This window comes from Neophocaena asiaeorientalis, unplaced genomic scaffold (genome assembly GCF_003031525.2).
Source record: "Neophocaena asiaeorientalis asiaeorientalis breed wild unplaced genomic scaffold, Neophocaena_asiaeorientalis_V1.1 scaffold67, whole genome shotgun sequence".
Taxonomy (NCBI): Eukaryota; Metazoa; Chordata; class Mammalia; order Artiodactyla; family Phocoenidae; genus Neophocaena; species Neophocaena asiaeorientalis.
Window position 1 is genome coordinate 2,563,551 of NW_020173731.1, and position 17,176 is coordinate 2,580,726.

The window sequence follows — 17,176 nt, forward strand, 5'->3', positions numbered from 1 at the left end:
TACGGTATTTTTTCTTAATTTTTCAAGTGCTACAAAATGTTACTTTCTATCAGTCTGAAAATTAGAACAGAAATTATTCAAGCCAACGGCTTTAAACGCTTTTGAGAATGACAGACCATTTTGAGAATCCGATATACATTTTGGGCCCTCTCTCCAGAAAAGGAGATTATAAGCCCTTGAGGGTTACCCCTCCAGAGGTTCACAGAAATTGAATCACAAAGCTCACTTCAGTCTTTACTGGACAATGAGGAAAAATGGAGAAATACAGAATATTCTTTTAAAGTGATCAATTTTAACTGCACAGTAGCTAATTAAGCATTATGAAATATATTATCCTTTGAGTTTTCATAAAATCCTGGGAGCTGGCAAGCATAACTATTATTATTCACCTACTAGAAAGTCATTTGGACTATTCACATGAGGAAATAATTCAGAGAAGTTCAATGATCTGGTCAAAATCACACAGTGAATAACGTTAGAATCAAGACAAATCCAGGTCTTCTATTTACAAATTGTATTTTTTTCCTTGTTTTACACTCTTTTCTTTAGTCCAGTGGTTGGCAAACTTCTCCTGTAAAGGGCCAGATAGTAAAAATTTCAGCTTTGCATGCCATATAGCCTCTGTTGTACTATTCAGCTCTGCCATTATAGCATGAAGGTAGCCAAAGACGATACTAAAGTAAATGGACGTAGCTGCGTTCTAATAATTATACAACAGAAAGAAGGCGGGATTTTGCCCACAGGGTCATAGTTTGCTGACCCCTGCATTATTTTGCTTCTACGTCAAAAGTAAACTCAGTCGTTTAACTTACTTTCCTAAATGGTTTTACTGTTTTTGTATCATCATGATAAGTGATCACTACTAAAATGCAGTTGGCCCTCCATATCCTTGGGTTCCATATCAGTAGAGTCAACCAACCATGGATCAAAAATACTCAAAAGAAAAATTCCAGGAACTTCCAAAAAGCAAAACCTGAATTTGCCGCATGCTGGCAACTATTTCCATACCATTTACATTGTATTTACAATTATTTACATAGCATTTACATTGCTTTAGGTATTGTAATTAATCTAGAGATGATTTAAAGTAAACGGGAGGATATTCGTAGGTTATATACAATCACTATGCCATTTTATTTTTTTTAACATCTTTATTGGATCATAATTGCTTTACAATGGTGTGTTAGTTTCTGCTTTATAACAAAGTGAATCAGCTATACATATACATATATCCCCATATCTCTTCCCTCTTGCGTCTCCGTCCCACTATGCCATTTTATATGACTTGAGCATCCATGGATTTGGATATCTGTGAGGGTTCTGGAATCAATTCGCCCTTAGATACCAAGGGGTGACTACTCTAAATGCTAATGGAATCCCTATATAATATCACCAGTGACAGCAAAATCTCTGCCAAGAAGCTAAAATTAGAATTTTATACATTGATTTTTATTTTCATTTTGAGATAGTTTCACTGATGAAACCACTGTATAGAGAGATAATTTTGGAACACAATCTCCTTCACTAGCACAATATTAGATGTGAAAAATGAAAATCCTATTGCAGTGATGGAGTTAAGGAGACATAGTTTGAGAAAGCAAATTAAAATATAAACTTTTATTTTATTATAATGTTTAATTTATATTATATGTTGCCTTAAAATATAAATTATATGTTGCCTTAAATATCTAAGAGATATATATATTCCACAAAATATATTTTATTATAATGTTACTTATTTTATTGTAATGTTTAATTACTTTGTATATCAAATAACATTCAAGGAGGTATCTAATTAGTATATTTGTTTATGGAAGTTATTAGAGCTGTCACAAAATATCTTGGTTCTTCTGAGCATAAGGTAGGATAGCATCTCCCCACCTACACTCTTGAAGTTGGTCTGACCAATGTCACTTGAGTAAAAACAATGTGTGCACGTATATGAAGCATGAATAGCACCCATCGCGGAGCACAGGCTCCGCACACGCAGGCTTAGCGGCCATGGCTCACGGGCCCAGCCGCTCTGCGGCACGTGGGATCTTCCCGGACTGGGGCACGAACCCGTGTCCCCTGCATCGGCAGGTGGACTCTCAACCACTGCGCCACCAGGGAAGCCCTCCCATGGTCTCATTCTTATGAGCAAGAACAATGGGCGGGGCCCTCCTGTTGACCCACACAGGTCGTACAATGTGATCAGGAAATAAACTTTTTATTTTGTAAAGTCACCAAGATGTGAGGATCATTTACTACAGAAAATAACTTAGCAGATCCTAATATAGAGGCATAGATTTTTTTTTAAATCATATAGAAAAAAAATTTATAAAAATATTAATTTTTATTCTACTCAACTAAGACTAACACCTGTTTCATTATATATTATTCTGACGATCACATTTGGGATTATCTAGGTATCATTAAAATCAACTCATTTCATTAGATCAAAACAAATTAACTAGATGAAGAAACTAGTCAAATCTAACACTTAGCATTGTGAGAATAACTGGTTTGAGCAAACCTTAATTATGTGAAGGCAACATTATATATATTATAAGAATTAAAATGTGTGGATTAAAGCTTTAGGAAAGAATGTATTTTCTTTCTTTGTTAACATTAGTAACAGAAATAAGTGTAGTATAAATTTTAATAAAAATTACTTTAGTAACAAAATTAGCTTACTTTAAATCAGTATACTGCTATTCAGTGTACAGCTCTTTTTACATACATAACTTTATTTAACCTTCACAACAGTTCTGATTGTGAGAAACACTAGCCCCATGTGACAAATAAGAAAATTAAGGATAATAGAAGAACTGTGATCTGCTCAAGAATATAACCCTAGTCAGTAGCAAAGGCAGAAACCTAAACTTAAATTTTATGAAATGAAGTCTGATGTTCCTTCTACTGACTCACTCCTTTGAAAAAAACAGGGAGCAATATTTTCGTTCTAAGCTGCACTACGTAAGTACAACTAGGTTAAGTGTCTCCATGAATATGTACAGCACTTTATTAACTTGCAGTATAATATTTATTAGGAGGTCATGTCTACATCTATTTTTTTATGCATCAAATGATATTAAAACAGAGTTTCCCAACAGTTAAAAAGATGATGCATGACATCTTTGTTAGTTTTATTAAGTAAGTAGGACATGAGCTGATCTCTCAGAAACGGATTTACCATGAGAAGGAATTGTTAGTACAAATGAGTTATAATACTCACTATTTTATATTCATGTACATTCCATTGAGTGAATGGACCATAATTTACTAAAGCATAGCCTTTATGTGGGACAGTTTGAGTGGTTTCCATTTTTATATAGTATAAATTACACTGGGATAAACATTGTCAAATATATGGCATTTTTTAATATTTTGGATTATTTCCTTAGGATAGATTCCCAGAAGGAGAATTACTAGGTTAAAGGGTATGAACATTTTTATGACTCTTGAAACACATTGCCAAATTGCTTTCCAAAAAAAGGTTATATCAATTTACAATGCCACCAGCAATATATTTTAGATTCATAAATTTTGTAGAATTATATATACAATATATATATATATTAGATTTTTAAGGCAACATATAGTTTAAATAACCTCCAATTTCTAATCTGTCCTTTAACTATGATGATTTGATATTTTTATAAGTCTATTTAGAATTATATGTGATGTATATTAATATTTTTTCATAGTACAAACTGCTTTGTCTATTTTGATGTTTCAGCTTGGTGACTGCATGTGTATGTGTGTCAGGAAGCGTACAGAGGATTCAATTTTTGTACCTGGTCAAAAACATATTTTCTTCTGTGATATTTTTTCTGTTGGTTTTTAGCATAGCTTATCATAACTCATCTCTATCTATATTAAGTAATCAAATTATTCTAACGTTCCCAAGGAGTGATTTTTGAAAAACTTAACTCTTGAACTCAACTGTAATTTATGTTGACGTATAAGGCATGGTTCTAAGTGATCTTTTCCATATTGGGAACTAGTTACCTCAATATCATTAATTGAATGATCCTTCATTTTTCTATGTTTTAGATGAAGTCTCATTTGTTATATATTAAATCACCTAATTCTTATTCAAAAAAACAAACAAAGAACAAAAAACAGAGTTTTCATTAAGTTATCTACAGGTACCACTGAAATTACTTATTAAAACCTGCACTCTTTAAACAGGAGCTACTTAGGCTGATTATGATTCATTCCATACCCTTTCTTTCTTTTTCCTTCTCTTGCTGTTTGCCTTTGGAAATGTCACTCTTTGTTAGCATCTCCAGCAAGGGAAACTTAAGCTTAAAGAGGAGAGGTACAACCCATCAACCAAATTTGCCCATGTTTACTGTTTTTGCTTTAAAAATAAAGTTAGAAGGGGAAGAAGTTTAAGATTAGTAATTAACATGCATTTTTTGATGACCTGTGACTTTCAAAAGTTCATAATATCAATATTTTCCCCAGTGGTACTTTAGAACCAAGAGATGGCTGCATGGAATTCCTTTGTGTTTAGAATTAGTCATTATCTGCATCGTACCTTATGTGCATACAAACCAGAAGACTTACACATGGACCTAATTTGGCACAGGTACTACTTTTGTAAATACCATGTTATTTTTACAGTACCACATAAATAACAATGCCAATTTTCCAAGAGTAAGATTGCACAAGTCCAGATTTTTTTTTTTAAAGGATTGGGAAGAAAACAAATATGTAGCATAATTACTAGCTTAAAGTAGACAGGCCCAGACAAATGTTATTACGTTTCTTCCCTATCAAATGCAATACTTGAGACAATTACAAAAATATTTTTCTGATAATCATCTCACCTAGTTTTAATCACATTCCGAGCAGTATCTGCATATCTAGTGGTCAATCAGATGCTCTATAAAATCTATAATCTATGACAAACGTGCTGCATTTCATATAGTGGTTGGGAAGGGGGAAATGACAAGATTAAAAATAGATTCTGTATTTATTCAGGGCATGAACTTCATGACAATTCTTTGCTTCCAATTTTGGGGTAATTTCATGATCACATCATTTGACAGTGACTGATTTCCCGAAGATTAAAAATATGTTATCGCAAACTTTTCAAAAGTAGGCAAAAATATATAAAAGTATATTTTGTTACAGAATACAACCAGTTCCTGCCTTGAACACACCCAACATGTGGATGACTACCATTGCAGATACCATAGCCAGCCCTCCTCTCACCGGCACTTCTGGGTTTTTTTATATCTATACTTTCTTGCTCTGTGTTCTACTACCAAATAATAATAATAATAATAAAAACACTGCCTCACTCCTGGGAAGATTACATCCTTAATGCTCCTAAATCCCTTTCCAACTAGCACAGGATTCTGAGTACTGGGTGCTCTGAACTAAACCTCTTTGTGCTGATTAACATACGTACGTAATGAGAAAAGATTTGGAGTCTATAATACTATTTATGCAATAATTCTGCTTTACTGCCTATCAAATATAATTTTGCACTCTGCAATCTTAACTACTGTTCAGAAGGCATTTTCTCTGAAGAATAAATGCATTTTAACTTAGAAAATAAACCTATGTGAAGGTTCTGAATGGTAGGAATTGATGTTAATATCCTGAGATAGGTTTTATTTTCATTAATTTTAGTGGATGGGAAGAGAAACAGAGCATCAAAGACCCAAAACAATTTCTTAATTTCAACTTCTGTATTTCAACTGCACAACACCAGAAGTACAGATTTTGGAAAAAGAATTATCCACTTTAACAAACTGGCATAAAGAAAAATGCAATGAGATTGTGGAGTCAGAGCTGGAAGTCACCTTGCAAGATTACCTGCCTTTTAAGCTGCCTGAAGGAAGCTCAATGTTTCCAAAATCCAATATGCAGTTCTCAGAGAACAGCCAAGAGACTAGTGAAATGCCATAGAATTATGAGTCTACCAAATTAATAAGATAGCACCCAACACCCAACGCTGCAATGACATCATCCCCTGGGAAAATGCTGACTGTCAAATTCTACACCACTGCTTCAAGTCTGTTCATTTCCAAGTTCAGACAGTGGTTTCACGAGATTACAAAATTGAACAAAATAGATCTTACACCTTTTCCCTCACCTTTTAAGTTATAGCTTTTTTACCAACAGAAAGGTCCTAGACTCTCTGCTAAAGATATGCATAGGATTTACAGTTTTCAATATAGTCTTGGCATTTCCAAAATTGACCTCTTCTTTTTATCTGGAACTGTTTGTTAAAACTTTAACTTTTTTCCCTGTTTTTTTCTAATCTTTATTTAATTTTCCCCGTTTTCTAATGCATAATTAAGCATTATGCTAAACAGGTAAAATAAGAGTTGGCAGAAAATCTGTGACCATTGTCATAACAGCTTCAGCAATTCAATAACTCAATCTAGGTAAAAGGAAACTGAAAGGTCCCAGTGGCTGATTCAAAATACAGAAAAACTAAACATAGAAACTATACACCTGAATCCAATCTCTATAACTCAAGGAGTGGAAAACAAGAGTGCTTTGTAAATACAAGAAATGTCACGCCAAGGAAATGTTTTCCATAAGACCTAACGTGATGCTTTGGGATCTTAAAGTTGCTGTAGACCACAGTGGTGTCTTGTTATTTGCATTCTGACACTCAGAGTTCAGGATGATTCAGTGACAAGCTTGGGCAAATCCGGTCCCTGGCATTCCGATTTACCTTCCACTGGGGAAAACTTTATTATATTTTAATGCCTTCAGGGAATAAAATCACCTTACATCTTATTCGAATCTTTAAATTGACCTCAAAATAGAATACAGTTTTCCATTACATCATTTTTGCCAACTGCCTTTCCTAGAGTTTAAGTGATTTCTTATTAGCTTTAAAATAAAATTGAAAGCACTAACCCTGCCCCTACCCACGGCCCCATTCTCAGAGATAAGTGTATCTCCATTCATAAACTCTCTTTTTAAGATCATGCATCTGTCCACTTTTCATTCTCCTCACGGCCACCTCCATAGTTCAAGTCAACATCTTCTCCCATATGGAGTAATAAAATAACCTTCTCATTCGCCTTCCTGCTTTCCCTTTTGCCCTCTGAACAGCAGCCTGAGTCACATCAGGACTCCCTTCTGCTTAAATCTTTCAGCAGCTTCTCACTGAATTGAGGATATTGTCATGACCTACCAAGTCCTACATCCGCTGGCCCCTGTTCATCTTGCTAACCTCGCTTCTTCTTTGCCATGCTGTGCCCTCTGCCTGAACTCATCTTTGCACTCTTCTTTCCCTGGCTGATATCTTTTCATCCTTTAGCCTTCCGCTTAACTGTCACCTGCTCTGAGAGCTCTTGAATCAGTCTGCTTTAGAGCACCTGCCACTCCCGGCTCTGACTCCACTACCTACTCTTGATCAGGTACATGAACTTCTTGTAGAGCATTTACTGCCATTGATAATGGTCTTGTTTTTAAGTGCACTGACTGATTGTTGGGTCTCCTCAACCCCAATGTGAGCTCCGGAGGGAGCCTGATCCACCTTGTCGTTCTAGTCTGTCTGAATTAAAGAATAAACCAACAAATAAAAATTGAGGTGGGAAAATGACTAAAATGAAGCTTCCTAATATAACACCATGTATAACATCTTGGCCATTTTTTTAAACTCCTTTTTCTTCACAGGATCAACTAGGACTGCTTATGAACTACCAGCCTGCTGCCTAGATATTCATTTCATTTCAATAGTCAACATTTAGATGCCTCTCTCTTTGTTGTATTAGTCACCAAGGCCTGTTGATTCCCGCATCTAATTATTTCAACCTTTTGTCCTAATCTCATCTTTCAACATCAACTCCAATCCTCCCAATCAGTACTCTCACTCCCCTTCTGTGGGTCACAGAAATGGTCTCCTAACTGTTCCCTCACCATCAGTCTCCACGTATTCTCTTCCTGACAGATGCATCTTCTAATGTCACTTTTAACCTGTCACTTCGCTTTCCAAAAAAATCCATGTTCTTAGTACAGTAGGTCCAAAATTCTCAAAAACCAAATTATATTCAACTGTATTCTTCCCATGTGAATCAGTCAATAATATTTCCCATTACTCCTCTAAACAATTCCTCTGGTCTACTCAAATACTTACTTTTCTATCCTTGAAATAAGTCGGGCTCATTCTCCCTTGGTGTTTTTGCTTAGCTATCTCACAGACTGGGAGGCTTTTTCCCCTCCATCAATCTAAACCAAAACATTTTCTTCAAAGCACAGTTCAAATCCAACTTCTCTAAGGAGGAACGGCTTTTCCTCCCCGTTCCAGCCCACATGTTCTTTCCTTTTTCTCAGTTCTTGTAGCACTGAAACCATTGTTCCATGTAATATTTGATTATACAAAGCCTATTTTTGTTATTATTCCATTATTTCCTAATTGTAAGTTTTATCTCCCAAATTTGATTGCAAACAAGGACTGTGTTCTTATTTCCTTTTATTCTCCCAGCAGTGGCAAAAGTAGCATAGATCCAATAGGAGCTACTACGTTGACTTAATGATTTACATGGTTCTAAATCCCTTCAACTACAAACAACAATTTTAGATGACCTGTAACTCCTAAACAGACCATATTCTCTCTTACCCCTAATCTTTCCCACATGAACTCCTGATGCCTGGAATGTTCCCATTCTACCTTTATTCATCTGGGAAATTCCTAATTCTTTTTCCAATCTCAAATAGGACATTTATCAAGGAAAGGGAAGTATTCCTTGCTCCCTTTCTACCCACCTACCTACCCCAGTATCTATGTACAATGTCACTCCTATACATTCCCACTGAATGCTCTTAAGCCATAGCACCTGGCATACTATATTGTAAATGACTATCTGCCCACGGGCCTCCCTGACTGGTCTGTGTGCCACCCAGGCTCAAGTAATTTACCTTTTACCTTTATAGTAGCAGACTGATCATGTTTTATTATTTTTTGAATAAGTAAATGAACAAACAAAAAAGTTAGTAATGAAGCCTGTTTAAAGAGCTAAGAATTTACTGTAATGTTATCAATTTAGTGTTATGTAATTTCCAACGAGGTACAGTTCATATCATTTAGAATCCCCATTTGTTTTTAATTCCAAAAATAATTATTAAGCACCCACTATGTGTCAGGCACTGGGGATACAGAAAAGACTCAAACACATAAAAATCCCAGAACTTGCATCTTATTAGGTGCGATAAGCAGTGGGGTATGGTGTTTGCTCTGAATGAGCTGGAATCCAGAGAATATTTCTGAGCAGAAGGTTTCTTTCTACATGGATGCTGGCACTGAGATGATGCTGGCTTGGACCAAAATGGTGGCAGTTTGAATGGTGAGCAGTAGTTAAATTACAGATCTACTTTAAAGGCAGAGCCAACAGGACTCACTGATAAACTGGAAGCAAGGAATAAGAGAAAAAGAATAGTCAGGAATGGATGTTAGTCTGTGCAACTGTGAAATGGAATTTGTGAAGGGCTTGGAAGGGTATGATTTTGAAAACAGTGTGTAGATATATGAAGAGATTCTCTAAAATTAGTTCTTAAATTTTAATATTCTATTTTGTATAACTGAACTTCTCTTGGGCATATTTCTAATGAATAGTAAGGGTCACTTTGGCTTCTTAGACAAATTGTTAACACTGAGTAGAAAAATCTGGGACAGTTCAGCCAATGCAGCTCCATGAAGTACTGCCTGTATCAGGCACCCTACAAGAGCAACTGCAACTTCTTCTCCCAGACTGTCTCGAGTTCTATTTTTTAAACAATTAATACAGTGTAGCTTAGTGCTAGAGGTTACAATTTCTATGATTTCTATAAACCACTTCAAAGATCATACAATTATCATTAGCAATATTAATAATTACACTTTGAATTTTATTAAATAATGACTTGGATATCTCTCAAATGGAGACTTATGAAAGAGGCCAAAATTTTTACCTTGCCCTAGACCATAATCTAGTCCAAGGTCCGAGGAGATGGCCTTGACCTAGAAGTAGAAGACCATGGAGTAAATGTCGGTGACCTAGAATGACTTAATCCACCTAAGACTGAGATAGAACAGTAAGAGATTTGGGCTGTCAGGCTGCTACCTCAACAACCTAAATAATCAGCTACTGTGCTTAATGGCTATAATTTGGGGGTGAGACTGGTAATAATGGTTTATTTTTTTCATGTGTTGAAGTATATGTCTGCAAAACTTACTGAATTTGGGATTCAAAAAATGAGACTGTTTATAAACATAGGATGCAACACTAAGTCTGTATAATGACTAAGTCTCTTGGAGAATAATTTAGTGGTGGTCATGATGAGTTATAACGTGGACATTTGAGTTTTCACTGGGCAGAAACAAACCATTCTCACTCAGTCTGTGAGCTTTTTTTTCCTTCCAGACTCTAAGTAGTTTACACAATAAACAGTTATTTCCATAGTAGAAATGGCCAAGATGTCTAAGCTCCAAAGTTAACCTGTTATTATGGTTAAATATCAAGGTTGCCATTCTTCCAGATTTTCGCAGCCACACAACTTTTGACCTAGCTGATGGAGATGTAAGAGTAAACATAGCTCTTTGACTTCTTAACAAAGGCAAAAATCAACATGCTAAGGTATTTATTTCAGTGGCAAGTGTTCCCGCACAAAGAGGCATTACAGTGGATTCACATAATGACAGGACACTACAAATTCCTCTCAAAGGAAAATTCTAAGCAAGAGTTCATCCATAAATTGTCCATGTTCACTTATTTAGGACTTGGATATAAGGTACTCATTTGAAAACTGTATACACTTCATAATCTATCAATGACATTGAAGAATAAAATTAAAACTTTTAGAATCGTAATTCACACACCCAAATCAGAGGTCAAGCCCATGAGAGGAAATCTCATCACAAGCATGTGTGGAAGGGGAGAATTCCCTTTGCACACATATTTTGTTCATAATTGTGATGAGTCAATTTCCTTCTCTTTATTGAAAATTATGCTTTAAACCCACCTCCTTCCATGAAACAAGCAGCTGTAATTCCTCCCAATCCTCACGGCATGGCAAGCATGGCTTTCACTATGGGGTCTGCATTTATATCCTCTGGATATTTCTTGGGCACTGAAGGACTAACTAACAGAAGAGAAGTCATCTACTTGTACCCATTCTGCTGCCTAGTGGGTGCTGAATGGATGCACAGTCAATCCCCAAAAAAGAGACCATGTTCCACTGTGACCCTTTTTAGCAGTATGACATACAACATGATTAAAAGATAAAAGGTCAGGGGCTTAAACTTTCATTTTTTGTAATCTTAAAATTTCAGTGTTAATTTTTTATACATTTGTGTTATTAGAAAAACATAATGCATGAAAAAGGCCTGAAATAATCATAATAGACAAGTATATAAGAATAGGAACAATCTGTTCAAATGTAGAGTTAAATTTTACAAGTTGAAGAACGTGATATCAAATAAGAACTTCATGAAAAGAACGTCAAAACTGTACTCAAATCGTTTCTTTCTGTACTAAAGAATCAAAGATGCAGGAAAATTTTAAACTACTTGTCCCCCCAGAAAAATCACCATTTCCAGCTATTTCCTGATGTTCTTATCCTTTAGTCAAATGACTCAAATGAACTGCTCTTGAGTTTCATATGGATTTTAAACAACTCCGTATTCTGAAACAATAACTAATTCATTTCCATCATTCCTTTGTTCAAACCTTTAAACTCTCTTTTCAAAATCAATTTACTGAAATCTAGTTTTCTACCTTAAGTAGACCATTTTGACCAACTGTAAAAAAAGTTCAAACAAGTGAATTTTAGCTCACAAGCTGTACCAAAATTAAAAAACAAAATAAGTTGTCTCCTACCTATGGTTGTAATAACAGTGCCAGCAAAGAAGAAGGAACTTCCCAAATCCCAGTGACTGATTTGATTGGAGGTGTTTCCTAAAGGTATAATCCCTGCATTTATTGCTGCCACTATTTGCTGCAAGTTTAAAAAGAAATTTATCAGTACACATGAATCACATGGAGGCATCAAACAGTATATATTCCACCCCAGACGACCAATTAGACAAAGAGCATCAATTCTGAGGTTTGCTTTTCCATTTAAAGTATACAATGTAGGTTAAAACTTTAAAGAATTCAATACATTAAATTATAAGAAAACTGTATTTAATATCGAGTGAATGAATCTGCATAAAGCTTATCACATTGTGTTATGATATGCATTCATATCATCATCCAGTACCATATTTAGCAACTTATTTGAATTAACCACTAAATACAGCAATAATTTTTAGTAAGCACCACAGAGTTAAAATATCAGATTGCAAACTACAATTTAAATACTATATAATAGCTTCATCAGAAAAACGAGTATTTCCAAAGTTCTAGTCATTTTGAATGGTAAGCATAGGTATCCAAGCCTGGGTTGTGTACAGCAGTAGAGAGTATAATATCAGTAAGGTCCAACGAAACAGGCTAAAATGACAAGGAACAGACAACAGCACTTCATCATCAAGCTTGAGTCGGTTCATTTATATCGAGATTCTTAGAATCTCTACAGAGTTTTAAAAATTCTATGACACTGAGTATCATCAATGACCTGTAGATGACAGTCAACAATATTCATATAGGAACACTAGAATCTGGATGCTGCTTTGAGTAGTACTGGGAGACAGACAGCAAGATGAGATTATAATCCCTTCTCAATCATCAGATGTTAGGGAGGGAAGAGGGAGCTCCAGAAACACAAACATAGAAGAGAATAAGTTAGGAGAAAATGTGTAGTAAAAGAGAGACACATCGATGGTGGCAAAAGACATTTCTGTTGGAAATACAGTTTTTAAGTCTTTATCACTTCATTTCCAGATTTTAAAATTGGAAGGACCTTCACTTGATAGGCAAGGAAATGAAAGACCAAGAAAGGTAAAGTGACTTGTTTAAAGTTATATAGTTTATTAGCAAATGGACAAAAACTACACTGTGAAAATGGAGGCACTCTCTGAAGTTAATGATGACAGTAACTATCTGAAGTTACTGTCAGATGTAAAAGAACAGGTAATCCGGAGCTGAAATGCAATATAAAATCTGTTGTCTGACTCGTCTTAAACTACAAATTGAAACTTCAATAGTTAATTGAATTGTAATGTTTTTATTTACTTTAACAATGATATATATTCATTATTTTAAAAACTTAGGAAAATACAGCGAGGCATAAAGAGGATAATACAAATTTTTCATAATTCCAGAATTCAGAGACAACCACTGTTAATGTATTAAGGTATCTACTCCTGGCATTCTGCTACACATTTTACATAACTGGATTTATGAACTATATGAAATGTATTCTCTATTTTTATTTAATCTTATTCTATATGCGGTTTTCCTTGTCATTACCATATTTACTTAATCATTGCCCAATATGTAGACATAAATGCTGTTCTAAAATCTGTCTTATTATAATAAGTGCTGCTATGAACACATTTGCATATAAATATTTTTTCATTTCTGAATATTTTTGTGGGAGAGATTGCTAGAAATAAATTTGCCACATTGAAGATTATGAATATTTTAAAGCACTTGATGTATAGTAGCGAGTAGCTATCCAAGAAGGTTGTTACAGTTTATAGTTGCCCCCCCAGCAATTTACAAATGCTTAGCAATACTATTACCTCTGATATTAATGTCTTATCTTTACTGAACTGATAAGAATTGTTTACATTTACGTATCCTTTAGTGAGTGAAGTTGAACACTAATGTTTCCTTTATCATATATTAAATGCACACGAATACGCATATATACACATATATGCACAACACACAATGAAGCTGGTTTTGAGACAACTGATTATCTGACTCTCTACTGTAAATATAATATCAGATAAGGCAGGTCTCCCTGATTATCCTTCTTTGAAAAATGTTTTTTGCAGTTACTAACCTATTATTCTTGCATAAAATTAGGAATCATGTAGTTAAATTTTACAGAAATTTTCATTTTCACAGGTTTAATATATTTCTGTCGTTTGGATATATGTGAAATCTATAAATTAATTAAGAAAAATGAGCACTATTATAATAGTGAAACTTCCCATCGAAGAACATGGTGTGAATCTCCATTTACTGAGTCTCCTTTCATATTCTGAAATAGACCATTTTTTGTTACACTCAACATAGGACTGTAAGGTTATTTTTAGATTTTTTTCCATTTTATATTATAACTGGTTATTGCTGTTGTATACACAAGTATATATTGCCCATTCTTTGAGCCAGCAACTTTCAAATTTTTTTATCTCAGAACCACTTTACGGTCTCAAAAATTATTGTAGACATCAAGGAGCATTGGAATGTGAGTTATAACTATTGATATTTATATTGTTGAATTTCTAACTTTCAAAATGTTTTGATTAATTCATGTAAAAATTACAATAAGCCCATTATATGGTAAAATAAGTTAACATACTTTTATGAAAAATAATTATGTTTTCCAAGGCAAAGATTTAGTGAGAAGAGAGGCATTGTTTTAGAATTTTATATATCTCTTAAATGCCAGGCTTAAAAGAAAACAGATGCTAATATATGCTTCTGCAACCAATCTGGAAAACAGTATGGCGAGTCCTCAAAAAATTAAACACAGAACTACCATACAATCCAGCAACTCCCCTTCTTGGTATTTATCCAAATAACATGAAAAACATTAATTCAAAAGATATGTACCCCTATGTTCAGAGCTACATTATTTACAATAGCCAAGACATGGAAGCAACCTAAGGATCCATCAATAGATGGGTACATATATAATGGAATATTGCTCAGCCATCAAAAAGAATGAAATCTTGCCATTTGTAACATGAATGGACCTAAAGGGTATTATGTTAAGTGAAATACATCAGACAGAAAAAGACAAAAACCATATGATTCCACTTATATATGAAGTCTAAAAAACAAAACAAAACAAAGCAAAACATAAACTCATAGATACAGAGAACAAACCAGTGGTTGTCAGAGGGGAAAGGGCAGGCAGCTGGGTGAAATAAATAAAGGAGATTAAGAGTACAAACTTCCTCATCAAATAAATAAGTCAGGAATGTGATACATGGCAAAAGGAATATAGTCAATAACACTATAATAATTTTGTATGGTACAGAAGGTTACTAGGTTTATCATGACGATTATTCTGTAATGTATTTAAATGTTGAATCACTATGTTGTATACCTGAAAATAACATAATACTGTATGTCAACTGTACTTTAATTAAAAAGTATATTTTATAGACATTTCTTCAACACATTCATTTATTCAAAAAAATATTTATCAATTTTTTATGGTGCTAGACAAAGGGGAAAACAACAGAGGTGAAAACACGGGTGGTATAGATGAGAAAAGATAAGGCATGTCTTTAGAGTCCACCCAATTAAGTAAAATTATTTTATTTAGTAGAAGCAAGCTTAATTCCTCCAACAATTGACCTAATAGCCTCCATAGCTAGCATCATCATTTATAGCCTATCCTTTTGCTTGTCAGTGATGAGGTTCAGCATTATCCAGACATTTGGATAAGTTCCACAAATTATTTAAACCTGAAAGAAGCAAATGTAGACTTAGAGACAGTAATGTCTGGCAATGTGTGGGTTGTAAACAGTTATCACAGAGCTGTGATTATTGCAACAGAGGCTTGAGATGGAACCAGGAAAATGTCAAATCACTATGAGAATGAGTCTACTGTGAGGTCCTTTCTCTGGAAGATTCTTGTAAATTTATATTTTTAAAGAGGATTATCTATCTATCTATTTATTTGGCTGTGTTGGGTCTTTGTTGCTGTGTGCAGGTTTTTCTCTAGTTGCGGAGAGCGGGGGCTACTCTTCATTGTGGTGCGCGGGCTTCTCATTGCGGTGGCTTCTCTTGTTGTGGAGCACAGGCTCTAGGAACACAGGCTTCAGTAGTTGAGGCACGTGGGCTCAGTAGTTGTGGCTCACGGGCTCTAGAGCACAGGCTCAGTAGTTGCGGCACACGGGCTTAGTTGCTCCGCGGCATGTGGGATCTTCCCGGACCAGGGCTTGAACCTGTGTCCCATGCATTGGCAAGCGGATTCTCAACCACTGCATCACCAGGGAAGCCCTATTTTATATTTTTGTACGAGGTCCCCTGGTCAACATCCACAGGAAATTGGATGCCCTTGACAAGTGCACTGACAGATCTAAGAGTCCCTACAATTTCAACGTCAATTCAGGCCATCAGAGCACTTAAAAAATGTCTTCATGAGAACTGTTACTCTATGTGCCATATTATGTGATTAAAGTAACAATCACTTCATCTGTAATAAAAAATTCACTTTTCCACTAACTGTAACTTTTGTGGACAATCAAGTCATGTTCACAATTTATGAATAAGTTGAATTTTTTAGGTTAGGGTAAAGAGAATGTGGGATGCTAGGCATTTAATCCCTGATTAAGGGAGGACTTCCAAATTTAACATACAATAGAAATAGTACAAAATACCCTTGATTGGATTCACATTCAATTTTTGCTTTTCAGTTAATTGACAATCATAGAATGTGCATTAAGGAAAGGCAATTGCACACACGATTCTAGTCAAGAATAGGAGCTTAAACTTAAGAAATAGAGCTCTAAGAGGCTTATAGTCCTAGAGAGGATAAAGGATAAATTACTCGTAAAAGTAATCATAAAAAATCTTGGGTTTTCATGACAATGATGCCTTTAGAATCAAAGTTCACTGAGTTCTAATGTGAATTTGTGTATTCTTGAATTGTAAGAAGTTTCTGTCTCAATGTCATCTGGTGTTTTGGAGCTATATCGAGCTTTAACACCGAACAACAGTAAGACACACTTATTTGTAATTGTAAGAGACTAGTATACCCTTGGAACTCAAGGCAATCAATGACAATCATGAAAATGTTCCTGTGTGTCCAATGCCTAGGGACAACTTTAGCATGTGTTACAAAGTACTTGACTAGCTATTTTTTCATTGAAGGAAAAGATATTATAAAGTAAGTAACCCCAGGGAAGGCCTGAAGAATATATTATTTTCAGTGTAGGTTATATTGTGGATCTTAAAATACAAGTCCTGATTTCACGGGTTTTTTTTCCCTTTGCTCAGATGCTCAGAAGTTCATGTTCACCAGAACAATACAGACTGTTCTGAATGCCTTCCATGAATTCCTCCTCTGTTAACATCATAACCAAGATTTCATTAAAATATGCTAT

The 17,176-nt window shown here is 34.8% G+C and overlaps 1 protein-coding gene across 3 annotated transcripts in view; it reads right to left on the reverse strand.

The window, feature by feature from the left end:
• Positions 1–17,176, reverse strand: part of KCNK2 (potassium two pore domain channel subfamily K member 2) — a 215,534-nt gene that overhangs the window by 92,189 nt on the left and 106,169 nt on the right. For all 3 annotated transcript variants that reach the window (XM_024751067.1, XM_024751068.1, XM_024751066.1), the window contains one exon: positions 11,820–11,937. In XM_024751067.1, coding sequence (XP_024606835.1) covers positions 11,820–11,937 — 118 coding nt within the window. The remainder of the gene's footprint in view (positions 1–11,819; positions 11,938–17,176) is intronic.